Consider the following 25817-nt stretch of genomic DNA (forward strand, 5'->3'; position numbering starts at 1 on the left):
AACTCTTTTATTTCTGACCAGAAGGAGGTCTCGGGGTTACATGCAGTCTCTGCACAGCTGTGTGCTGGTAATCTTATCAGTCTAAAGGATTTGTCTAAGTTGATTAGGCAGCAAAAAGTCAGCAGTGCACAGGAGGAGAGAACACACACACACACACACAAGTACGACCCATATTTTTTTTACTCGGTGGTCTATTCAGTCAACAGCCCTCCTATATCCCCCAGCATCTATTGCCAATAATATGATTTATAGTGACAAACAAACTAGTGACATATTGTCCCAGTTGCCTCCCTCAAACTGTTAACTTCAGATATTTTTTATATTAACAAGGCTGCTGCTATGAAAACAAACATGAGTGATGAATGAATAATGCAAGTGACAATGCAATAGAAACGCGTTGCCTGCTCTTGTCAGTGTTTGGACATTGTGTGTCGACCGCGAACAACGCTTTGCGACACGTGCCGTGCTCAATCCCTTTAAGTTTTAGACTATAACAATATTTTGCACGGGAACGTGGAAATTGCGATTTTTCCTCACCCGTATTTCCGAACGGGTCAGCGGAGGGTTAAGGGAGACGGCGTGGGAATTAACTGCTTGCCTGCCGTCCTTTGCGACACTGGCACGGCACGATTGGGATTTCAGCGGGTCCACCTTAAGAGTGCAGCGAGGCCGCATGCTACAGGACGCACGGGGGGGAGGCCCGCACAAGCACATGCCTCGCTCTTTAAGGCGGACTGAAACAAATAAAGTCTCGTTAAAGGTGTACGCACCCTGCGTCCAACTAGCGCTGAAATGCAACGTCGTTAACTTAGTTGTCTCACTCTATATTACGGCTTAACCAAAGAACGTTCACGTGTAAAGATGTTAGGATTTTGATTTTTTTTTTTCTTCTCGTAAACGTTTTCCAGACTTGTTTCTACGCATAACGCTAATGATCAACCGTTTAGTGAAACACTGCGTGTGACGCAGGCACGCACGTTTGTTCTGAGCGGCGCAGGCTGGATACGCGTAACATATTGATCGTGTTTGGGTGTGTGTCGAAAGCTTCGACATGCATTAGTTTGTGCAAATATGATAAATTACTTTATTTACTTTTTTACGTAAGGCTGCGATGCTCCTAGCTGAGTGCATCGGGAGTATCGGGTCGTGTTGCCAAGATTGCCTATTTCTATCGATTTATATATTTTCGTTTCATAAAGTCTTTTTTTTATATTGTCAGTCGTAATCCTCTGTAGTTTATTAGGCTTATATAACAATTATTGTTTATTCCTGAAAACTAAAAAATATTTAGACTAAAAATTGAGAATGTCAAGCCAGAGGAGTTGTTTTGTTGAACCTCGATCGGTCGGCAATTACGTTATTTTATTATATAAGGTTTTATTCGAGTCGACAGGAAATCCTCCACACATTTAGGATTTGACGTCTGTCTCTTCAGACATGTCCCTCTCATTGTTGCTTGTGAGCGACCTGGCAACTGAGCGATCTGCTCTGGAAACGGCTGCGCGGCGAAGCTCGACCTGAAGGGGGCGCTGCATTCGCTGCTCTCCGCTCTCACACGGCCTTCGCCAACCAGGACAGTCCGAGGACGTGTGCTGTCACACCGGGCCTCGTTCGCCAGCATTAAAGTGTTTATTTTATTTGCTTTTTTTTCTTTTATTATCATTTCTATGTGCTAAACACAAACCCGCTGCGCACTGGGCCAGCGAGCAACTGGACGCTTTCACATTAAGCACTACGGTAGGGTCACTTCTTATGCGCGCCTTGCAAGCAAAGTGCTCTAACCGCGGGGAAATAAACCCACGTCACTCCGTTTGTTTGTTTGGTGGGGAAAATGGCACAAAAAATCGAATTGGTTTGCCCGCTGGTGCGCGGTCCCGGGTAACCGGTGCCGATGACATGTGGACGGCGGGCAATAAGCAGGACTTTGGTGGGGGTTTTATTTTTGAACGCGGTGTTTTGGCGGAACTGCGCTCCGGGTTTTATTTAAGGTAGCATTGGGAGGATACCGCGTTAGCCGCTACGCTAGCCCTGCTAGCTATGAAAAAAGCGCTTTCGTTCCAGAAAACATGATTAGACCAGCAGAATACACAACAGTGGCCATATTTTAAAGGACAATTCACAATAACCATATATACGCACGAGTTTGTGTGCAGTTTTATCAATATACATTTATATCTATTCGTAATGGCTTTTGTGTACTGCAGCATGCTAGCTTGCTAACCAGTGTTAAAGCGGCAGTTAGCATTAGCCAGCCCATTTTTGGTTATTTTTCATAGTGCCTGGTTAGCGCTCGAGTTGCCAAGCAATCGTTGAGCGATTGCTAGAAGGGTTGAATAGCTTAATGCATTCTGTGATTATTATTTCTCGAGTCCCATTTGTAGCATGCGTTCTTGTGCCAATGTATGTCTATAGTCACAGTTTCTTTAGTCCTACAGGTCGGGTCCCCTGGTGCGCTTTTCTTTCCTGGCAGGCTGCTTGATCTACAGACGTGCCATTCATTTCATGCATAGCGTCTGGTGCTAATTTACAGAAATTGCATTATTGTTCATGTGGAGATAACTAATTCTTAAGGCCCTTTCAATATAAAACTGCCCTGTATATAATTACATATAATATGTCTTTTGTGAAGGGTCGTCAATTTAAGTAATTGCTATTAAATAATGTACTTCAAGCAAATGTTGTGCTTTCTCATTTGCAGGCTCCATCGGAGGGCGGCCTGAGGTGTCATGAACGAGCCAATTGAGGGCACCGCAGTCTCATTTGATGAGTTTGTGCGGCAGAAGGCGCGCACCGTGCCCCAGCACCAAATGAAGGAGTTTCTGGAGTCTCTGGCTAATAAAGGCCACGAGGTTCTACAAGAATTCAGCCAGCAGGGTGGTGGCACCACAGCCACAATGGTCTACCAGCAGGGCACCAACTGCATCTACACTGACAGCACCGAGGTGGCGGGGTCACTGCTGGAGCTAGCTTGTCCGGTAAAGTTCTTTTGCGATCATTGTACATGCAGATATGCTTGGGGTTCTCTGATTAGTGAGACACAGCACAGCACACAGTGACACAACAAAATGTGTCCTCTGCTTTTAACCATCACCCTTAGCGAGGAGTGGGCAGCCATGACAGGCGCCCGGGGAGCAGAGTGTGTTTTTCAGTAATGCAGTAGCAGTAATGTTTTTCAAAAATGAACTGTTTTCCTTTCTTTCAATGACTAGGTGCAGGTGACATCCGCGCAAATTTCACCACAACAGCTGGCAGCAGCTGTACACCAGACTGATCAGCCAATACAGGTGCAGGTGAGTCATTCCAGTGATGAAGTGCATTTTACCAATTTCTTTGGACACATTTTAATGGCTTTGACATTGGCAGGTCTTTTGCAGTACTGTTATCTTTTTACAGCTATGTTTCACTACTTCAGCACTAGTAAATAATGGGAATAATTAACACATTGACCCCTCCCTCTCTCCATTGCTTGCTGTGAAGGTGCAGATACAGGGGGAACAAGGTCAGACAGTGGGTCAGGTGCTTCAGGTGTCACCGTCCCAGCAGCAGCAGCTGCAGGGTGTCACCACGACAGCACAGCTGGTGCAACAGGGTGAACTCACTGAAGAGCAGCATCAACAGGTCATTACCCCTGCTACAAAATGACAACACATTTAAGATATTTTAACAGGCTACGTTATAGGTCTGTGTGTTGCAGATGGTTTAGTTCAGATTATTAATTATAGTGACCCAACACAACTGTAGAAGTTACTTTTTTGTTTTTTCCGGTATACTGACTTTACAATCAATAAAGTGATTGTACAAAACTAGTTGGTTGTCAGTCAGTATTACAGATGCATTCAGGTAGACATGTTATTCATAGCTTGAAGTACAACTTGGCACCACCCTAATTACATGAACGTGCATGCAAATGTTAACTTGACACATTCTACTGGTACGTCTGCAGCATACAGACACAATAACATCAACAAAAGAATCATGCAAGAAGTTCTTTTGTAGCACATCATTACTATGCACAGTGTGGAATTATGTTGCTGTGCAGAGGGTGGCAGACCTGCTTTTTTTTTTGTTTGTTTGTTTTGTTTTTGGTGGTTTACAAATATATAAATATTACAAATTTTGTATGGGAATCAAAACTATTTTAATGATTATGGAAGCACTTCCATGATGGAAGTAAATTTACATGGGTTGGCTGTTGCCCATGCGAATTTATATTGTATTACGTGCATTTACTACTTTAGGCAACACACAGGAGGTGGCGTGCATTAACCATACGTAACTGTGAAAACGACATTGAAATTTACCCATAATTCACTGTTCTCGAAGTTGAGTTTGATTGAAGTGCAGAAAAGCCTATAGGTGTGAGTGCGGCCTTACACACATGTTCACTTTCTTACTCTGTCCTGTGTCTATCAGATTCAGGCCCAGTTGGTAGCAGCAGTGGCCAGTGGGCAGTCGATTCAGATCCAAACAGTAGAGGCCCTGTCCCCAGGCCAGCAGGTGGAGCAGGGCTCTCCACGAGAGGATGGGGAGAGGAGGCAGGGAGGCAGTACTCCTGCCGTGTTGCAGCCAGCAAAGAAGCGGAAGGTGGATGTTCCAATCGCCGTGTCCTACTCCCTGCCCCAGGGCCAACAGCTGGCCACGGTGCTGGCCATCCCCCAGGGTCAGGGTCAGCAGAGCTATCTGTCCCTGAGGCCAGAGCTGCTGACTGTGGACAGCACTCATCTTTACAGCACCACGGGTACCATCACTGGTCCAGGGGGAGAGACCTGGACCATCCCAGTGTACCAGGCACCCCAACAGCAGGGCGTGGCCCACATCGCCATCCCACAGGAGGCCTACAGCGCTGCCGTGCAAGTACAGGCTGCTCCCACCCAAGGCGATAAGGATAAGGACAAGATGGCTGCTGATGTCGCAGCATCGGGGGGAACGTCAACAATGGTAGCCGCGGCTGCTGCTGCTACGGGCGTCACTACACAGGCAGAGGTGGTGCAGACGCTGTTCCCTGCACAGTTCATGAATGGGAATATCCACATCCCAGTGGCTGTGCAGACGGTGGATGGGACTTATCAGGGGACGACACAGGCGCTGCACATCTGGGACCCACAGCAGCATGGGCAGGGTTCTGAAGTACAGGGGCAGCAACTTCATCTTCAGGTCAGTGTGGAAAGGGCCGTTAGATTCAGAATGTTGGGAAGCGGGAGGGCTAGCGTTACGCTCCCCTAATGTAATCGTTCAGTCGCAGGCAATAAAGTAGATATTATAGAGAAATTAATTTCTGTCTGTTGTGTGTGTGTGTAGGCTCAGGTGGAGACTGAGCCCCAGGTTGAGCCCCCTACTGAAATTCTTCTACCCACCACGCTGAAGCCAGAGGAGGGCCTGGAAGTCTGGCGTGTCTGGGTCCTCCGTAAAAATGCAGAGATGGATAAAGATGAGCAGAACAAACTGGCACCTATTGGACGTAAGTTGTATTTTGTCAGGACAATTGAGATGTTTCAGTTTCTGATGTGAACGTTTTGGCTTATTTAGATTTTGAGATGATCAGGTTTTTTATGCAGCTTTAGGTACAGGATTTGTGTTACTCAGTCTGTAATATCGTGCAGGTCGCCAGCCATTGCGCTTCCAGGAGGACCTGGTGTCAAGTGCAGTTGCAGAGCTGAACCTGGCTCTGTCCCTGATGACACAGGAGGCCCGCGGCCTGCAGGGGGAGACGATTGAAGCTGACGCACTGTACTACGTCTTCCTTTGTTTACAGAAGGTGAGTAGAGTTGAACCTCTCAAAAACAGCGTTTTACATATAATCCAACTTAAAAGCTTATGCTGACCATGGCAACCTTCAGTTGTCTCGCGTGTTCATTTTCCCTTTTTTCCTGCTCTCTGTCAGTATCTGTGTGAGAACGGACGAGTGGATGATATTTTCTCCGATCCTTATTACGCCCGCTTCTCTCAGAGTCTACACAAAGTGTTGGAAGAGTGGAGGCCAAACATACACCCACTGGGTAATAGTTTACACTTTTTTTTTTTTTTTTAAACAAGCACATTATGTAAAGCAGCCAAAATACAGGTCAGCAATGGTGCAAAAGCCCTATTTGATCATTTTTTAGGTGATTCAGGGTCTTGGCTATGTTTTAATGATTGGTTCTTATTTTATGGTGTGATGAATGGTTGATAAAGATTGATTGGTGTTTATCTAGGGTGGTAGTAACCTAGTTGTTAACACACTCGCCTATGAACCAGAAGACCCAGGTTCAAATCCCACTTGTGTCCCTGAGCAAGACACTTAACCCTAAGTTGATCCAGGGGGACTATCCCTGTAACTACTGATTGTAAGTCACTCTGGATAAGGGCGTCTGATAAATGCTTTAAATGTAAAATGTATCTCTCCTAGGTTATATCATCCCCAGTCATGTGACAGAAGAGATGCTGTGGGAATGCAAGCAGCTGGGTGCCCACTCACCTTCCACACTCCTCTTTACTTTGATGTTTTTTAACACCAAGTGAGTTTCTTTCTTACGCACGCCACTCAAAGTGTCCAGTGATCATTTGTATTCCATTATATATCCTGATGGACATCTTAGGAATTTGGGCTTGAACAAAAACTGTTTTGCTGGGTCCTTTCCTTCCCTTCATCACTTTTCATATGTAGAAACAGTGTTGCGTATGTCAGTATTAGAATAAATCTTTCATAAACTCTACATTGTGAAGAAGCTCTGCTCCTACTCTGCTGTTTTTGCCAGCTTTGAGGCTGTAGCTTTATCCTCTTTACAGGAGAGTGGGAAAACTTGCAGGACACAAGTGATTAACAAAGATGCTGTCCATCCACGACTGTTATAAGAGGTTTTTCACACTCTGGGGCCTTGTGTTAAAAAAAAAAAACCCTCTTTTGACGGACAGTTGTGACTCATTACAGGCCTATCTCTAAATTGCCTTATCTCTAAAGTAGTTTGAAAAAATAGTTTATAATGAGCTGATTGCCTTTCTCTAACAGAGAAATATTTTAGAAATTTGTCAATCTGGTTTTAGGTCTTTTACACAGCTCTGAATCAGCGCTTTTAAAAGTTAACAATTTATTTTTAGCCACTCTTTCTGGAGACTGATATTTTTGTACTATTAGATTTGAATGTGGCTTTGATACAGTGGATCATGCTATTTTAATTTTGTGTTTGGAGCAGTGGGTGGGCATCAGGGCTATAGCCCTAGAGTGGTTAAAGTCTTATTCAAAGGATCAAACTTTTAGTGTCAACCTGGGTGACCATGTGTCTTCCTCTGCTGTCCTTCTGTATGGTGTCCCCCAGGGCTCAGTTTTAATTCCGTTACTTATTCTGTTATTTTTTTTGTTTTCTACTCCCGCTTGTCTATACTTAGGAAGCATGGTATAGCGTTCCACTGCTGTGTGGGTGACTGCCAGATCTATGTCCCTTTAAAACCAAAAATTCTGTCTTGAAGGGTCTGCAGCTGTCCTATAACTTCTTAAAATGTAATGATGATAAAACAGAAGTAATGGTCTTTGGGTATTCCACTGAGACCTGCAACCTACAGTTAGGCTCTTAAGCTCAATATATTAGGCCTACAGTCACAGTGGATACTGACCAGTTGAGTAAACCCAAGCCAATTATTTCTAAAAAGCACTTTGAGACTGTAATCCATGCTTTTATTACTACCCATATCAATTTCTGCAATGCACTTTACATTGGGGTTGGTGCATCCTATACCACCCAGCTTCAAGGGGAGCAAAATGCTGCTGCGCGTCTTTTAATTGGCACACAAAAAAACATGACCATATCTTACCAGATTTATCCACGCTTCATTGGTTACCTGTTCATTTTAGGATTCATTTAAAAATGGAATGGTCTTGCCCTTTAGTGTGCCAAATCCTGAGCATAAAAAAACCATAGAGGGGACCACGACAATGCAATGCAGCTCCAAGACTGTGGAATGACATGCTTCCTCACACTCATCCCATCTCTTCTCTTTTACTTTAGACTAACTCTAAGATGTTGACTTTAAATTATTTTTATGTGATATGTATTTTTCTCTCTTTTTCAGTGTTCTGTACAGCACTTTGTGTCCTAGGACTGAATGTGCTTTATAAGATAGATTTGGTTGGTTGGAAGCACTAATGCATAGAAGACTAGCTGGTCATCTGCCATGTGATAAAAGGAAAAAACATGTTTTAATGTACTGCATGTAGTGACCCACGCATTTCAAACCAACTGCCAATGCCCAGTGCTACATTATAATGTGGGGTCAAGTATCTGCCTATATAGTCATTAGTAGGCATATGTATGCAAGTAGGAATGGTCTAAAATGAATCGCCAATTTCATAATAATGTCAGATCAGAAGAATTGCATAGTTCTAATGTGCCATTGCAATTCTCATAGGTATTTCCATCTAACGACAGTGGAGCAGCACATGAAGGTAGCTTTTTCTAAAGTGCTAAGGCACACCAAGAAAAACCCTTCCAACCCTAAGGACAAAAGCACCAGCATACGCTACCTGAAGGGTGCTGGGCCACACCATATTGGACAGAAGGGTAAGAAAACAGAGTTGTATTAGCTATAACAGCTGAAGCTGCTGTAAAGTTTGAATGCTATAAGTTGAATGTGGCTTATTCTGCCTTGGTGCTATAGTGACAGATGACATGTATGTGGAGCAGTCAGAAGACCCAGAGAACCCGCTGCGCTGTCCCATCAAACTGTATGACTTTTACCTCTTCAAATGGTAAGTGTCTCTGGGTGAAAACACTTGGTTAATCATCACAATTAGAATAAAGCAAGTGCTTTAAACAGTATCTTTATAATTTAAATAAATGACAGAGATTGTATTTGTCATTTGTTATACACAACAAGCACAGCACAGGGTGACACAACAAAATGTGTCCTCTCCCCATTTATACCTAATGTAAGTGATTATGGGCTATATAAGAAATAAATCATGATGATAATTCAACATTCACCCTTGGTGAGCAGCAGGCAGCCAGGAAAGGTGCCCGGGGAGCAGTGTGTGGGTACTGTACCCTGACCAATGGTATACCAGTGGCACCTTGGCGGTTTGGGATTTGAACCAGTAAACCTTCGGTTACGTGTCCGCTTCCTTACCCACTAAGCCACCACTGATTAATCTATACTTGGAATAGAGTAATTTGTGATGAAGCGTTTTTCTTCCTCTGCCCTTCCACTTCTTCTCTTAGTCCACAGTGTGCAAAAGGCCGCAACGACACCTACTACCTGACTCCTGAACCGGTGGTAGCTCCCAACAGCCCCATATGGTACTCAACACACCCAATCCCAAGTGAGCAGCTAGAACGGATGCTCACACGCATCATCATGGTGCGAGAGATCCAGGAGGCTGTTGCCTTGGCATCCGCCAATGTACACTGAAGAAGTGAGAGAGACAGTGAGCGTGTGGTTCTGTTCACCCTGTTCATTTCAGAGGAAACAAAGCCTCTGATTCACTGGCACCGTGTCTGGGGCTCATGGCATTTCCCATAGCAGGACTGAACATGCTGGCCTTTTTTTTTTTTTTTTTTTTTTTTTTAATAAAAAAAAAAAAAAATGTATCTATAATATACATACACAGATATGTTTCTCTGTTAAATTACCTGAGGAAATTTGCAGCATTGTGCACCAAAACTGTTTGTGAGGGACTTGCTACTGCTTGTTGTATATTGTACCTAGCCTGCAGTTACACACCTTGCTAACTTTTATTCAAGGCCAAATTTTGTTTCTCTCGTGAAATGGCAAATCTGACAGTTGTGTGAATACATTATGATTTCTTCTCCTTCAAATCCCTTTCTACATCAAACTGCTAATGGAAGTGTGACCTTAACAGACGAACACATATACCAGGCTAATCAACCCAGATCTTAGACACCTTCAGAACAAATCAGTTTACTGTTGCAAGACTGCTGGTAAATGGGCCTTCTGGAGTATAGTATGATTTTTTTTTTATTTTTTATATGGGCCACTGTAATCTCATGTATGAATGGTCGTGTTGGAGGTCATGTGTGTAAAGACCATGTTTTGAAAGAAGAAGAAAAAAAAACATGCCTTTTGTACAGTCACCTGTGTATAATGCTGTGTAGTGTGCCTTCATTTGCTGAAAACTATTTTGTGTACTGTAAGGGTGCTTCTCTACAAATATGTCAGCACACCAGTGCAGTTGGGTTTTGTACAAACTTCACTGTGTTCTGAATATTTAGGCCATGCTGAACACCGCCTCGTGGCCATTTCTGAATTTAGTATAGTAAAAGCCGTCTCCCGTTTATGCACACGCAAGTTTTAACAATACCTAGCTTCTAGACTGCTTCTTAGATTGCCATTCAGACAGACTTGCCATTGGTTATTGATATAAACCAGCTTTTTTTTAATTCTTTTTTTAGTATTACATATGTAATAGTACATAGTGTATTATAAGGTAGTATCAGTAGATTTGGCGGCCTGATCGCAAACATTCCAACTGTCACGCGATCAAGGCGGTTTCATATATAAAGCATAGAGCTTTTCACATCAATCTCTTGTGGCCTGTTAAAGGTAAAAGGTCCAGACTAAATATAAAAAGTCACACATCTTGGGCACCTTATTTAAATGCTCTTACTCTTGTAGAAAATCAAATAAATATAATATGAAGGGTGACTTTCCAGAGTCATCCTATGGACTACAGTTTTATATTCACTCCACAATATTGAACTTTATTTTTTCTGCTCCGCTGTTACATTTATACCAGTTTCTATGCCAGCAACCACATAACCACGTCAAATTACATCTACATTCTCCAAAGCTGAGCCAGCCTCATACCTCATATACATTAATGAAGTCACACAACTCAGAAAAGCTGGTTATTCCTTAACCACTGGCCAATTGTCAGTCAATGGTGAAGAGCATGTTGGTCTGTTCTTCAGACCCACCATCCCCACCAGCTGCCATTACAGTGTCTCCTCAGAGTTCTTGGGGTTTCTCTGGAAAGGTAATCTGTAGCCTCTTAACAGTGCTTGTGAAGAACTTTGGCAAAAAGCAAGACACTGTGATGTCACCATGACCTTTGAACTGTGGCAGGGTCAGCTGACGAGCGTGTAGGTGGAGAGGGAGGTGCCGTACTTTGTTCTGTTCCAATCCCAGCTTCTTCAGGATGCCCTCTGGTAATTTCTGGGGCCAGAAATTTTTTTAATGACATTTAAATGGAAGAAACTGCAGTATGTTATGTTTTATAAAGGTAGTAACATGTACCTGGGGTGCAAGCTTGTTCCAGTGGGCATACTTATGGTCCCCAAGAATCGGGCAAGACAGACCATATGCCATGTGGACTCTTAACTGGTGCTTCACAACTAATAACAAAAATGAAGATTTTAACGTTGCTTTACCAGGGCAAGATATTCACCCAAACCCAAGTGTAGACCATTTCCAAAGGCGAATACCTGTAACTGGCTGGAGCTCCACCAGGCTGCAGCCTTGACCGTTGTCCAGCACCCTGTACCGTGTCACTGCCCTGGCGGCTTGCCGCTGACCTCGCACTCGTGTCAAGCCCTCTCCAGAGTCGCTCACCCTGAACACGGGGCTCAGTGACATCTGTTGGGGAAGAAAAGGAGCCACGTGTGTGTGCCCTGGAACTCAGCAAGGCAGTTTTAACAAGCAATAGTGGCTAAACACCATGAAGTAACAGCAATACGTTATGCATACATAATCGGAACAGCAGCTTGGAGATAAATTCAAATACAGAATTCTTTAGGTGAAGTAGAATAAAATACGGCAAATAAGTCAGCATAAATTTAGCTGATTGACACTACTTTTCTAAATATAAGACTTTATTCACCTTAAAATGGGGCTGTGGCCCAGCAACATGTCTCTCTACGACGGGGATATCAACAACACCCTCAGCAGGCACGGGAGCACCAACAGTAACCGCCCTGTTGAGGACCGGACGAATGCGACGGATCACTGTGCGGCACGTTTTAAACGTTGAACGAGCGACTCAAAAAGAGCTTCGACATACCAGAACTTCCTCTCCACTTGGTGTGTCTGAAACAACGTGCGAATATGTTCCGCTGTCTCCTCATTCCGGGCCAGCAGCAGAACCCCCGTGGTCTCCTTGTCCAATCCATGGCAGAGGTGCAGCTGAGAACCGGCGGTCAAGCCGTCCATCATTTTGGCAAGGACTGGCAGCACGCTTTTGATGCTGTTTGTGGTTCCTGGTCCATCTAACAAGGACAGTTCAATGTTTTATGCCAGTAAAATAATAAGTGTTCTACGGAAAAAAATAATAGGGGAAACCCACCTTCCACGGGCACCCCAAATGGTTTGTTAATTGCGATAAAGTCCTGGTTTTGGAACAGCAGACCTCTGTGCAAAGACTTGGCCAGGACGTTCGGATGCACCTTTTGTAGCAGCTGGCTGAACTGCTTGAGCTCGGCCACCCTCCGCTGCAGTCGCGTGACAGGTGGCTTCCGAAGAACCGAGGAGAGGAGGGACACAAACCTCAGTCAAGTCAGCAGTCACCTCTCTACATTTAAATGTACAGCATTTATCAGACGTCCTTATCCAGACTGACTTACAATCAGTAGTGACGGGGACAGTCCCCCCTGGAGCAACTTAGGGTTAAGTGTCTTGCTCAGGGGGGTTTGAACCTGGGTCTTCTGGTTCATAGGTGAGTGTGTTAGCCACTAGGTTACTACCACCACCTCTCTATTCGACACATCTTCGCTGGATTTTCTCCCACCAAGAGATGTCTGCCTTCATGCATGTCTGTGTACTTACACACACAAACACACACACACGTTGGCTTTTCGATTGCTGAAGCCGATAAATTGTGAAAAATGTAAAATAACAGTTGTAATGCGACGTCTCAAAATAAAAGTTCCAAGTGGAAAGACAGGGAATGATTTAAATGACATTAATACAGCGGGCTCCATTTACACGTGTAAATTCACAGACATCATGCACTTCCACACTTGTAAAAAGTATTATTTCGCATTTTCACCATTTATCGGCTGCAGCAATTCAAAAACTAACACACACACACACACACACACACACACACACACGACTTTGTGACACTTCTAGGTTTGTGTTTAACGAGTAAGAGAAAGTGTGGCGACGTTCTATGAATTCAGAGCTCCCTGCTGACACAAGCCCAGTCTTCAGAGCCCGTACTCAGAAGCCACGTCGCTATTTACTGCGGACCGACCTGGTCTTCAGCGCGCTTCGCCTTTTCGCGGTGCAGCCTGCGGGCGAGGTCGGCCGCCCTCAAGCCTGTTCTGTGTCCCGGAGCTGAAGCGCCGCTGTCCGTGTCGGGGACCTGGGGACGCGCGCCGGTTGACATCCGGACGAGCGGCAGGGATTTGGTCCATCGCGACATGCAGACGCAGCTCCGGGCGGTGCTTAAACACCCCCAGGATATAATTTCCCTCATTTTTCAGTGGTCGTGGGACAAAAAAAATGCCCGGAACATTACGGCGCCCATACGTCTCATGCACTTCCGGATCACAGAAGTTTATAAAATATATTAAAATAAGAGTTGATGGCTTCATGAATTTCGCCATACATTCCTGGCGCATATCAAAAGAGGGGAAAAAAAACTAATCTACAATTAAATTCTGTAAAACCGAGCGATGTTTTTCACCACGATTAGGCGACTTTTATTCTATTGTACTTCCGGCTGCTGATGCATGTGACAGCGTCTCCAATCTTGGTTTGGAGAGCAGCTGCTGGTCACCTGTTCATCTAACAAAACGTATTATAGTATTCAACTAATGTATCTGACAAATGCCAAGCCTAGTCTTCTTTTAGGTCTGAAAATTAAATCCCAATTAACTTTTTTCCTAATTTGTCATTTCAAGGAGAGTTAAAAATTGCAGAGTTGACTCTTTATAGTAACAACATTTTTTGTGTTATGTCGTGCATCACTCATAGCAGCGACCAGCGAACTGTCCCCTCATTTGCCCACTCTGCATGTCGGGGACTGTCCCATCTAAGCCGTTCACTGTTTGCAAGAAGCACAGAACCGAGGACACTTGATCTGCACCGACCGCCACGTTAATGTCTGACATGAGCTCGCATATATCAAACACATCTGTAGATTTAAACTGTAGATTTAAGTGTCCGGAGTTTACTAGGACGCTCGTAGAGCAGGCAGGTGGGGGTTGTGCTGATTAATAATGGAAGGCCTGGAGGTTTGTGGACTCACAGGGGAGTGAATTATGAATGAACCCTTTGCCAGCATTCTCATCAAAGCGAGAGCATGCGCCACCATACACATATACACTTATGGAGGCAAAATTTCTATTTCTCGTTGTTTAGAATTTTCTCCTGTTTAATGTAAGCAAATTTTGTAAGCGAATGCATGCAGCCTTGTCCATAAAAAGTGCAACGACTCAGTAGGCCAGGGCCACAGCCAGAACCGCGCCTTTGCCATTAATGGTTGTATTATGCTGTCGGGACATTTTCATTCGAGTTGAGTGGTCTTGTTGGAGCCAGTCGGTGTCACGAAACGACGTTTCACGACGATCGCATGTCGCTCGATGACCAACGCCATTAAAAAAAAAAAGTTTTCGTCAGGAGCCCGACACGGGTCGGCTCGCCGCCAGGTTATGGCCATCGATATGCGAAGAATTTCAGATCGGCGGCGACGCCGCGTATCCGCTGACGGGCGCAATATTACACATCTTCCTCAGTTCCGCAGATCGGGTTTCGGCCGTCAGGAATCCCCCACGTTCGGCCCGCGGCCGGTGTCACAGGTGCGGAGGACAGAGCTGCGGTCACCATGTCTCACCAAACCGGCATCCACTGTAAGCGTTTTTTTAAATTATTATTATATATTATATCTTGTTTATATTAAATAATGTCGTTTCTTTCGTCTTGTGATACGCAGGAAAGCTGCGTTGCACCGCGTAACGTAGAACTGTCAGATGCCACATGTGACTGCTTTACATAATAATTTATATTCAGAGATGCATGATGCGCAATATTGCCATTGGAGTCTTAATAAAACGCCTCAAATGTCAGCATACAGGGCGACCTGGGGTCTGAGGTCATTTTATTCTGAGGTCATTTTATTCAGTTGGATATTATTCAGCTTGGATATTATTATCGTTACTTTATTGTTAAAGTGTGTGTTGTGAATTAAATAATTCGTATTCGGTTTAATAATGGGCCGCTGAATTCCACCAGAAGAGTTTGTAACAGGAGATAAGGGCGGAAGCAGTTCCTCACCTGCCGCTCCTGCACCTGCATTATTTATGGGTTCAGAATGTTTGGTTGGCCAAGTTAAGGCAGAAGTCTCTTCATTCGGCCACATAAACGATGGAACCCATGGTGTTCTGCGGCCCTGGAGGCGAGCATGACTTTTTTTTTCAGAGGTTAAAGGCTCAGGCCTAGCTAGAGTACATATATATTCTGTCATGCCTGCTACAGGCAAATTTGAAAAGTACGAAGTGACATTGGATATTCTTCACACGAAGAATCATCTTGTCATAAAACCAGGGCAGGGGGTTCAGTCCTGACCCAAGTTCATTCACTAGAAAAAGTGGCTGAGTGACGGAACCTGAAACAGTTATATACCCCTATCTCTGTCACCACAGCCATGTGGATATCAGATTCTCTCGCTGAGGAGTCTTATGTCCACGTCAGTGTTCTCCATATCTCCCCCTCTTTCTCGTCTTGATTTCTTCAGTGTCTCTGAGATGATCCTGACCTGTCATTTGTCTTGATTATGTAGCATCAGCCGACCTAAGGGCATTCCTTGTCAAAGCCAGAGGAGGGCCAACAGTTAGACTCATTAAAATTGTTATTAAGAACGGTGAGTAAGTAAATGTTTCAAATCAGTAATTTATATGAGATGTGTGGTACATTTTTTACTCATTTTCACAGTGTTTTACATGTTTTACATAACTTAAAGTTTATTACATTGAGTATGATACTCAAAGTATGGATGTATGTATGGAACCCAATATATAGCGGTAAAATGATGGTATCATTTATTATGTGTGTGTTGTGAGATTTAAATATAGATGTTTGATTCATTATAATATATTATATTTGGTAATATATTAATATTAATATATGGGTAAATTGTGTGAATATGAGTGTAATTTCTGTAAAATTCAATTTTCTTTAGGGTATATGTTGTATAATGGGTGTGTGACATGTCATGTGCTATGTTATTCAGAACAGCTGGTGCTGGGGGCGTACAGAGAGCCGTCTCAGAGTTGGGACCGCGACTATGACCACTTTCTGCTGCCACTGCTGGACGCCCTGGAGCCCTGCTACATCCTGTATCGTCTGGATTCCCAGAATGCACATGGCTATGAGTGGATCTTCATTTCATGGTCACCTGACCAGTCGCCTGTAAGCACAGCCAAAGCAATCTCGGTGTCCTTCTATCTCTGTCTTACACATACACACACGAACACTGTTCCAACTTTAGGCACATTGTACCCATGTACAACGTAAAATGTGCTTGCTGTATAAATAATATATTGCATATATAAATAATATGTATATGATCATTTTATTGTTTAATCCAGTCAATTTTAGACCTGAAGGACCATACATTGATCAAACCGAGGCTCAGTTCCCTTGCTTTCAATTTGAGGAATATTAATTTGTGCATACTATAGTTGGTTTGACACTGCCTGATCTCTTTCTTTAAAAGATTACCAGATTTATTTGACTTCTTATGTGGTAAAATATACATTAAATAAACAAAATCGATATTCCTGAAAACAAGCCTTGTATTGCGTGACCTGAGATGGTGTTAAATTAGTTCCACTGCCTCAAGGAAATAATTGGATGATTTTCCCTGTAAATATTTTGCACAGCATGCAGCAGTTTATGGACGGTCCCTTAATCATTACCAAGACCCACATTCTGATGTCGGAAACACCAAATCACAATCTTTTCTGTTGTAAAGTTTATAACGTTTGGTTTGCTGCAGATGGATGTTCAAATCATCTGTCCAGCTGGAAGGTGCCTTAACCGCTGATGTTAGTCCAACACTGAAAGTCATAGCTTCTGAAAGCCCCTTGTCTACCTCTCCAGGTGAGGATGAAGATGGTGTATGCTGCCACACGGGCTACACTTAAGAAGGAGTTTGGTGGAGCTCATCTGAAGGATGAAATCTTTGGAACTGTGGAGGTGGGTCAGACCACTTCGGCCAAAGATCCTTGAGTTGACATACCTAAAATCTGCATTTTCAGACTTGTTGCATGATTGCCCTGATGCTCGAGCCCTTATGAAATTAGCGCAATATAATTTAACAGTGGTTTCTTCAATCAAATTAAGACCACAGGTAGAAATTAGGAATGAGTGTGAGTTTATGTCTCACAGAAATATTGGACATTTTGTATGACTGGCATGTGTTATTATATGACATCTACACACATCTCCTCCTATTCTGAGCAGTAATACTATAACTTAATGGCAGATATTCTTAGGACGTTGTGTTTGGCTATTGGAGCCATATGTGTCATCACAGGCAACTCATGTATGTATGATGGCTTCAATGGGCTCTGTTGCCTGCAGGAGGACCTGTGCTTCCAGGGCTACCTGAGGCACATGTCATCATGCTCCTCTCCAGCCCCACTGACTGCAGCCGAGCAGGAGCTTCACCAGATCAAGCTTACGGAGGTGAGCCGGGCACGCTTAAACGCAACACTGAACTGCACCCATAACCTAGAAATCAAGTCACACTGATGTATGGCCTGTGCATTTGTTCCTATTGCACTTCACACAGGACAAGGTAGCAAGGGTAAGTGATGGAACATGTTGATGAGTTCGATTTCTTCGTAATTAAGCAACTGTATAGGAATATGATTGGATTGGACTGTGCTAAATGCATGCATCTGTGATTTCACATTAACACAGGATGAACGTAGACGAGTAGCCACTCCTACAGGGCGACCAAAGGTAAATGTCTCAGCATCGTCACCTGGACTCCAGGATGTGGAAACATTCCAACACTATAACATAACCCTTTTACTGCTTTGCCCTTTCTCTGATCTAATTTCGGGTAGAATAATATACAGGTGGCCAGGTGACTGTTATATGCTTTATATTTCATGTCATATGGTCCGACTGTACAGTTGTATGACAACGTGTATATATGTCAGGTGTGTGCTGCCTCCTGCAGGTGAAGACAGAGATCAGCGTGGGGAACCGGGCACTGCAGGGACTGGCCTTCCCACTGCAGGACGAGGCCAAGAGGGCGCTGCAGCAGCTCAAACAGAAGCGTGTCAACTACGTCCAACTTGTGAGTCAGACCCCTGGCTAGACACTGGACACTCGTATCTGTCTGAGTTTGCAAAAAACATTTTATTGCAGAAATTATATGCACAGGTATTCTGTATCAAGCAAGATGTTACAGAAATACACTCTTTTAAATTTTGTATTTCATTATGACTGTTTAGAAGATATCCTTCTTCTTAAGGCAGTATATCATACATCATAATAGGTCATGTATAGGCAATGAGCAAACAAATTTTACATGGAAAGGGATTTACCTCGATGTTTTATATACATCATTTACTCAAAATGCAATTTCTTGGTGATCTTCTTTCTTTGAGTGCTCCCATTAGGAGTCGCAACCAGATTGGTTGTCTGCAAGACTGAAATTGCAAAGGCTTTGTGATCAATGCACTAATGTGTCTCCAATATGCATTAAATCAAGATTAACCAAATAAACAATTCAGTAATCTAGCTCAAGCTCTAATTCATTGCACCAGAGTCAATAGAAAATGACAGAGTTGTACTAATCAATCTTTTTGTTTTGTCATGCTTGCCTATAAACTGAGGAGAGGTTGGGTTTTTTTCTTCTTCCAGAAAGTGAATGTTGAGAAAGAAACTATCGAATTGGTGCACACCAATCCCACCGAGACGCGTGAACTGCCCTGCCGTATTCCCACAGACAGCCCACGCTACCACTTCTTCCTTTACAAATACTCCCACCAGGGACAGCCGGTGGAGGCTGTGGGTCAGTAGTGCTGCACCACGTACACCTTCTCTCTGCATTTCCTCGACTGTCCACTAGGTGTCAGTGTGAATTCAGCGGTCTGGGAAACAGCACAGGCTTGCAGGTCTAGGGAATCATATTTGTCCCAAAGTTATTGAGCGAAACATTTCCAACATTCCGCAAAAACTGAACCCTGAAAGAAAAAATTCTTATGCAATTTTACTGTGAAAAGTAACATTTCTAAGATGCATTCAAATCATTTATGTAAACATTTGTTTTAATCTTTTTAACCAAATAAGATTTTTTGCTTACAACTCTTTTACTCTCTTCTACTCTCTTACGGTGATCCCTTTCTCCAGTTTTGGTGCTTCCTGTCATTTGCCAGCAATGTTTGAGTGACAGTAATTTTTTGCTTTCAGTGATGCAGGTCAAAACTAATCTAATTTACAACAGGCAATAAATTAATTAGCTAATCACACATGATAAATGAGAAATTGTTGGATGGGGACCAAGAACCAGACTAAGTATAAACTTATTATCATGTTATTATTAATTATGACAAAGAAGTGAGCATCATGTAGGCTATTGAGCATATAATACAGCATACTGAACAAAACAATCATTGACTGTTAGAAAGAGCCAATAAAACTATTCCTCAGATTAATGATTCAGCAGTGACATAATGCAAAAACAAGATGCAGTTTGATTAAGTTTTATTAGCCGTCCTGTGTTTGGATTGAAATGATCGTGATGTAGATCATATATCTCCAAACAGCAAATTACATTTTAGTTGGGCAGTGGTGGCACCCCATTAAATGTAATTTCCGATTACCATACCCGTACTCAGAAGGTTGCCTGTTCGAATCCCCACTGAGCAAAGAACTATCCCCACACATTGCTCCCCGGGTGCTGCGCTGCATGTTTTCACAATTACAATCACTTTCACTCATTAAGACTGATTCCGTAATTATGATTGTTATGTAATGTGCGTTGCTGCCCCCACCCTAACTATGCTATTTATTATAAATGTATATTATACATTTATATAATATACATTTTGAGCTCAGGAATAAACAGAAATAAACATAATAAAATGTAACATGACTGCAGCTTGGTATTCAGACAAATCCGCATTTCTATAGCAGCAGACAGCAGTACTTTCAATCTAGCTGAGTCATCTTGCACAAAAGTGCATGCATCAGCCATGAGAAGCAGTTTTCCAGGAAATGGACACAATTCATGCAGAAAAGCCTACAGTTGAAGAGATTTTACTAGAGGTGGAAGTCAATGACTAGACATGGCCCTTTGCAACAAAAAACTGCATGCTATTCATTGAAATTATCTTTAACATTTATCTAAATGTCTTGTATTATTATAAAAAAAAAATTGGGGGGTGGATGGCACTGATTTAACTCTCCTCGTGCTTTCTTCTTCAGTGTTCATATATTCCATGCCAGGGCACAGTTGTAGCATTAAGGAACGGATGTTGTACTCCAGCTGTCGAAACAGACTCTTGGACGAAGTGGAAAGAGACTACCATCTGGAGATTGCCAAGAAGGTGAAGCTCAGAAGAAATGATAGATAACAGTCAGGAAGATGTTCAGGGATGTATTTAATGAAGTGTGTGTGTTTGTATACAGATGGAGATCGACAGCGGGGAAGGTCTGACGGAGGAGTTTCTTTACGAGGAGGTCCACCCCAAGCAGTCATCCCTGAAGCAGGCTTTTGCCAAGCCTCGCGGCCCGGCCGGAAAGAGGGGCAACAAGCGCCTCATCAAGGGGGCAGGAGAGAATGGGGAGGATAACTAAATGGGTCCATCGACACGCCCCACCCACTGAATTTCTTGCTGCTTTCCCTACCAACATGTTCATCCTCTTCTCTCTGTTATCTCTAAAGCTCTTCAATTTGCTGGAACCCTAGTACATTTTCAGTACAGTTTATTCAGTTACACATTTTTTCAAGGAACAAATAATTATCACAAAATAAAATATTTTCTGTACATTTAAACAATACTTGGTGTGCGGCCTCTGCATTATATTTGATGCATGATTTAACATCGATTCAACAACATTTAATAGCACATAATAGACACAGTGTCAATCAAACAGGACAGCAGGTCAAATGGTGCAAATTACATCATTCTATCTTTTTTTTTAATAATATGTCAATTTTTCCTGCCACTGGCAGCGTACCACAAGTCTATGTGTTATTAATTATGAATCAAAAACGTCCACTTTAAAGCGTTACACTGCTAGCTGGATTGGTACAAGGTCAGACGTGTCTAAAAAATGTTCCATTCCTAGTACAGTATTGGTAGATTCCTAGCTAGTTTGTTTTGCTGGAACGTTCTCTCGCGAGATCTGGCAACCCCGGCGGGGCGGCTTTATGAGGTGCTGCGCACACGGGTCAGTCTGAGACGCCGCTGCGGCTTTCCTGGAAAGAGTCGTACTAGGAAAGCCATCCACTCCGCATTACTGGCAAAACCCGCCGGGCCGCATCACATCACGTCACACGGCAAAGGCGCAGCAAGCACGGCCTGGCTGGCTGGTGGTGTTGCCAGGTTCGCTCAAAATAAGGCAAGTGGGGAGAGTAATATGAAGAATGGAAGGAACAAACCAAAAAATAGATAGGGAAAGTTGTGGAGTGTCACTGTAAGTCCATCGATAGAAGGTAAGTGGAAGACGGGGAATATGTGTGGACCACATTCCCAGCGTGACGCCGACCCGTTCCGGCCGGTGAAACGTCCCGCACTTATTTCGGGCCGCTTTTCCGCGCCGCACCTGGCAACACCGGCCCCACCAATCACGAGGCGAGCGGCGGCGTGAGCCGGCTCGGTTCTGCGAAGCGCTGCGCGCAGATGCGGCTTCTGGTGGCTCAGCGCGCCGCAACACAAAGCCGTTCCGGGAAGGCGATTCCTAGAAGCCCAGCGGCGCCTCGCCTCGCCTTTTTCACGCCGCTGTCACCACTGCAGTCCGACCAGCCAACGGATCCCCTCGGGTCTCTTTTTTTATTTTTTGTTCTTTATTCTTGGAAGCGTTTCTCAGTAATAAGCCAGCTTTATTGCGCCCTCCCGACCTGTTATATTCCCAGTTGCGGTGACCAGATCTTACGGGCCGAATTTAGTGAAAGTAAAAGTGCTCCTGCTGGTTTCGGACTCTACGTGATGATTTTGTGCATACGAAGGTAGGCTCGCCCAACAGCGACGCGTTTATTACAGAACATAATAATTAAAGAAAATATCTGTTGTCTGCATTTCGGTGTCCATGAAAGGCTTTGTTCGCGATGCACGACTTCTCTCGACCAACTCCGGTCTTTTACAGCCTACTGACACGACGCCAACTTTCTGCCGTTTTTATTCGCTCTTACAATGGCTGCACCTTAATCTGAACCAAATGGAACTTTAGTTGTTCTCTGTCTTGGCTTAAGGTTTTATTTCAGAAAGCCCCTACTAGTGTGGCTGAAGTACATCTTAGTTTTAACCATTTGCACGAGGATACGTGCATAAAACTGGAATAGTCCCTTCATCAAATAAATTGATGGTTCTTTCAATATTTTAGGGTGTGTGTGTGTATATATAATATATAAATAATATTTTAAAAATAATATAAATATAATATAGAATCTATTAAAAAATACAAGATGTGAATCTGGACTAAGTGAATAATCCAGGACAATATTACAGAAAACATAGAAAAAGCCTTCACACAGATAAAAGGATAAAATGGCGACATTGCAGCAGACATCGTATGTGGTTTATTTTTAACAAGCAGCTGAGCTAAGATAGGCTGTTTCCCAATTTGATGGCTATTTATACCAGATAATATGAATATAGATATAATCAAACTATTTTAAGAACTACATTTCAATATTTTGGCTTCTGCCATTATATTATTTATAGTGTAAATTGCACTATAAATAATATGCTCATGCCAGGTCAGTTTTTTAATTTTTTTAGATAGGATTAACGAACACCCTCTCTTTTATTAGGGTTGTGTTGCCATCTTCAGCGATGGTTGCCAGGGAAATGAATTTGCCGAGTGATGGGGATGGCAGGGAACCGATGGAGTCAGATCCGGGCCACCTTCGCCCCAGCTTTCCATGCAGCTCCCATGACTACCCAATGCTGTGGGACCCCACAAAGGACCTTTGCTGCCTCAGAAGCACTTTCCACCACCTACATACCTCAGGTAAACCATATTTCTTCCCACATCACACACATCAAGACAACCGTACCAGCCCTTCAGATCCAGTCTGGTATTACGCAGAGTGACTGCAAGAGACCAAAAATTTCCCTGTTAAAATGTAACTGTTAATTCTTCTGTAATAATCTAGTTAATCTAGTTATAGAGCAAAACAGCACCACTGTTGTTTTATAGCCACTTCTAAAATAGATATTCTGATGTCATGAAGCTCAGATACATGAAGAAAAGCTCCTGCTAAAATACTATAATGCATATTATATAATGTTATATAATAATGCATATTAATAATACTCTTTTAAGATTGCAAAATGTTGGAGCCAGGAAAAGCATATTTGATTATGAATATGTACGGTTTATTCAATATTACTATTAAGATCATTGCATATATGGGTGGTAGTAGCCTAGTGGGTAACACACTCGCCTATGAACCAGAAGATCCAGGTTCAAATCCCACTTACTACCATTGTGTCCCTGAGCAAGACACTTAACCCTAAGTTGCTCCAGGGGGACTGTCCCTGTAACTACTGATTGTAAGTCGCTCTGGATAAGGGCGTCCGATAAATGCTGTAAATGTAAATATATTTATTTATTTTGTCGATTACATTAATTTTCTTGGTGGTATGGAGTTGTGAGTCTGGATTTGACTCTGCTGACTGCAGCACCTGACTTACTGGGTTTAACTTTAGCGCAGACTCATTTCCAGGAAGTAAGGCATGCAGACTTGCAGTTTTTGACCAGGACAGGAGCTACTTAGGAAAGTTCAACTCAGGAAACAAGGAAACTGGTGGAAAACGCACTAGGCATTCTATATCATAAGGTAGGAACAGCTCCTTACTGCATTCAAGGACTCCTCCAAATAAATCAAATTTCTGTACATCCATGAGTCCACTGGCTTTTTATTAAGGACAAGAGCGCCTGAGTGCATCAGCCAAGGACGTCCTAAAGGACGCAATTACAACAAAATACACTTTGACATAAATGACCAGGAATTGATCACAAGAATAGGGGGTTGGGGTTTATGAGTGGGATACAGTTACTGTTAGATTTACATCATGTGCATATTGTATAATCTATTTGCAAATGTTGCACTTAATTACTTCAATTTCTCTCAGGCTAATTAATCCCTAATGTATTGTTCCTTTAAAATATAGTACCGAACGTAGTGATGACCTTGGCTGACATTAAAACAATTTCTTGTTGGTTTTAACTCCAAACTGAGATGTGATTAATAGAAACACACCATGTCATAAAAAAACACGTGTTTATCTGTGCTGTAGAAGAACCATTTGAGGAGTGGGCTATGGTCAGTGATCAACCTTGGCTAATAATGGCTCTTTTTTTTTTACTTTGTGAACATATATATGGCTGTGATATAGCAGCTAAACCTTGAGGTCGTATATGAGTGAGATAAGAGATAAGAAGCTCTTTACTGACCTTCTTCTGCCTGCACTTCCGTCCCTGGAAATGGTTTGAGATAACAGACATATCATTCGAGAAGTGTACATCGCTGCTCTTTAATCAGCAAAGTAAACTGCATAATAAAATAGTGATTCGTGCTTTTGCAGGTTGGTACTGGGGGGGCATTTCAGCAGCCGAAGCCAAGGACCTTCTCATACATGCATCAGAGGGCACGTTTCTGGTGCGGGACAGCAGCCACCCGCTCTTCATGCTCACCCTCTCCGTGAAGACGCAGCGTGGCCCCACCAACGTGCGCATCGAATACAGCCGGGGCCAGTTCCGCCTGGACTCCAGCTCCCCAGAGCTGCCACGCCTGATGTCCTTCCCAGACATACCCAGCCTGGTGCACCACTATGTCAGCTCCAGTCAGGCAGGGGAGGAGGCGAAACCAGGGACGGCGGTGCCGCCCAAGGACAACGTGGTGCTGCTGAAGCTCAGACGGCCGTTCCGCCAGCCCGAGGCTTTTCCTTCACTCCAACACCTCACTCGCCTCACCATCAACAGGCATGCGGTCAGCCTGGACCAGCTGCCTCTTCCTGGCCCGCTGCGGCGCTTCCTCCAGGAATACCCCTTCCAGGTCTAATGAGCTTTTGTTCTTGACCTGACCTGACCTGACCAGGCGAGGCATGGGCCACCGAGACTCATGTGTCGGGCAAGTTCAGGTAAAGATGTGACTCAGTTCTCCTCAGGCTGGTGCCATGGACATAAATGCTCTCGTCGTATTTTTTTAATAAAGATTATTTTTATATAAAAATATGCACATCAAAAAAATGAACATTAATACGAGTTCCCCGAGCCTGTCCGTGGTCCTGCAGTGGCTACAAATGGCGATGGTGTAAAGAGTGCTTTGGTCATTCTGCTTCACTGTTCATAGAGGAGGGGACTCGTCATAAGGGGAAAGGTTACCTCCCGAGAATTTCCCGCCCCTCCCCTAAAAAAGGAACTCCACCAACCATCATGGCTTCCAAACGTGTGAAGCATTGCAGTTGCTCTGTGATTGGATGTAAAAATGAGCATAAATGTATTTTTTTAGTTCCGTCACGCGAGACTCCAGAACCAGTGGATTCATTACATTTTTTTCTGGAAAAACGCCGACACGACCTCCTGTCATGTCAAACATGTTGAATGGTGTTGATGACATAATTTCCGCGAAAGCCCCCCCGAACTTCTACAGGCCGCTCTCCTCCTCATTAGCATTTAAAGGTACAGACACTGATACG

General features: G+C 43.5%; 4 protein-coding genes across 6 annotated transcripts; 3 read left to right on the forward strand and 1 right to left on the reverse strand.

Moving 5' to 3' along the window:
• The first annotated feature begins 1312 nt into the window (after window positions 1–1312).
• On the forward strand, window positions 1313–10072 carry LOC114800280 (glutamine-rich protein 1-like). Of its 2 annotated transcripts, none has more exons than XM_028997445.1 (12): window positions 1313–1737; window positions 2699–2975; window positions 3210–3290; window positions 3478–3618; window positions 4414–5154; window positions 5299–5458; window positions 5601–5755; window positions 5882–5996; window positions 6386–6494; window positions 8380–8531; window positions 8629–8719; window positions 9189–10072. In XM_028997445.1, exons 2-12 carry the CDS (start codon window positions 2727–2729, stop codon window positions 9376–9378), a joined length of 2184 nt encoding a protein of 727 aa, XP_028853278.1. In that variant the 5' UTR covers window positions 1313–1737; window positions 2699–2726; the 3' UTR covers window positions 9379–10072. The 2 variants fall into 2 exon arrangements, with proteins under 2 accessions (XP_028853278.1, XP_028853279.1); XM_028997446.1 differs by having other exon boundaries at window positions 3210–3284.
• A 588-nt stretch (window positions 10073–10660) lies between these two features.
• Window positions 10661–13449, reverse strand: LOC114800286 (mitochondrial RNA pseudouridine synthase rpusd4-like). 2 transcript variants are annotated; one of them, XM_028997455.1, is made up of 8 exons: window positions 13178–13449; window positions 12546–12742; window positions 12269–12434; window positions 11987–12191; window positions 11807–11900; window positions 11412–11562; window positions 11224–11321; window positions 10661–11142 (listed from the first exon to the last, which is right to left on the reverse strand). In XM_028997455.1, exons 2-8 carry the CDS (start codon window positions 12633–12635, stop codon window positions 10936–10938), a joined length of 1011 nt encoding a protein of 336 aa, XP_028853288.1. In that variant the 5' UTR covers window positions 12636–12742; window positions 13178–13449; the 3' UTR covers window positions 10661–10935. The 2 variants fall into 2 exon arrangements, with proteins under 2 accessions (XP_028853288.1, XP_028853287.1); XM_028997454.1 differs by lacking the exon at window positions 12546–12742.
• A 1152-nt stretch (window positions 13450–14601) lies between these two features.
• On the forward strand, window positions 14602–20811 carry LOC114800287 (twinfilin-2-like). The gene is made up of 11 exons (XM_028997456.1): window positions 14602–14777; window positions 15707–15787; window positions 16157–16335; window positions 17029–17124; window positions 17512–17616; window positions 17723–17737; window positions 17854–17895; window positions 18119–18238; window positions 18808–18958; window positions 20374–20495; window positions 20578–20811. Exons 1-11 carry the CDS (start codon window positions 14753–14755, stop codon window positions 20743–20745), a joined length of 1104 nt encoding a protein of 367 aa, XP_028853289.1. The 5' UTR covers window positions 14602–14752; the 3' UTR covers window positions 20746–20811.
• Window positions 20812–21371: 560 nt separating this feature from the next.
• Window positions 21372–25439, forward strand: LOC114800291 (cytokine-inducible SH2-containing protein-like). The gene is made up of 3 exons (XM_028997460.1): window positions 21372–21513; window positions 22925–23124; window positions 24705–25439. The coding sequence occupies exons 2-3, from the start codon at window positions 22947–22949 to the stop codon at window positions 25178–25180; spliced, it is 654 nt and encodes a 217-aa protein (XP_028853293.1). The 5' UTR covers window positions 21372–21513; window positions 22925–22946; the 3' UTR covers window positions 25181–25439.
• The last annotated feature ends 378 nt before the right edge of the window (window positions 25440–25817 follow it).

This window comes from Denticeps clupeoides, chromosome 12 (genome assembly GCF_900700375.1).
Source record: "Denticeps clupeoides chromosome 12, fDenClu1.1, whole genome shotgun sequence".
Classification (NCBI taxonomy): Eukaryota; Metazoa; Chordata; class Actinopteri; order Clupeiformes; family Denticipitidae; genus Denticeps; species Denticeps clupeoides.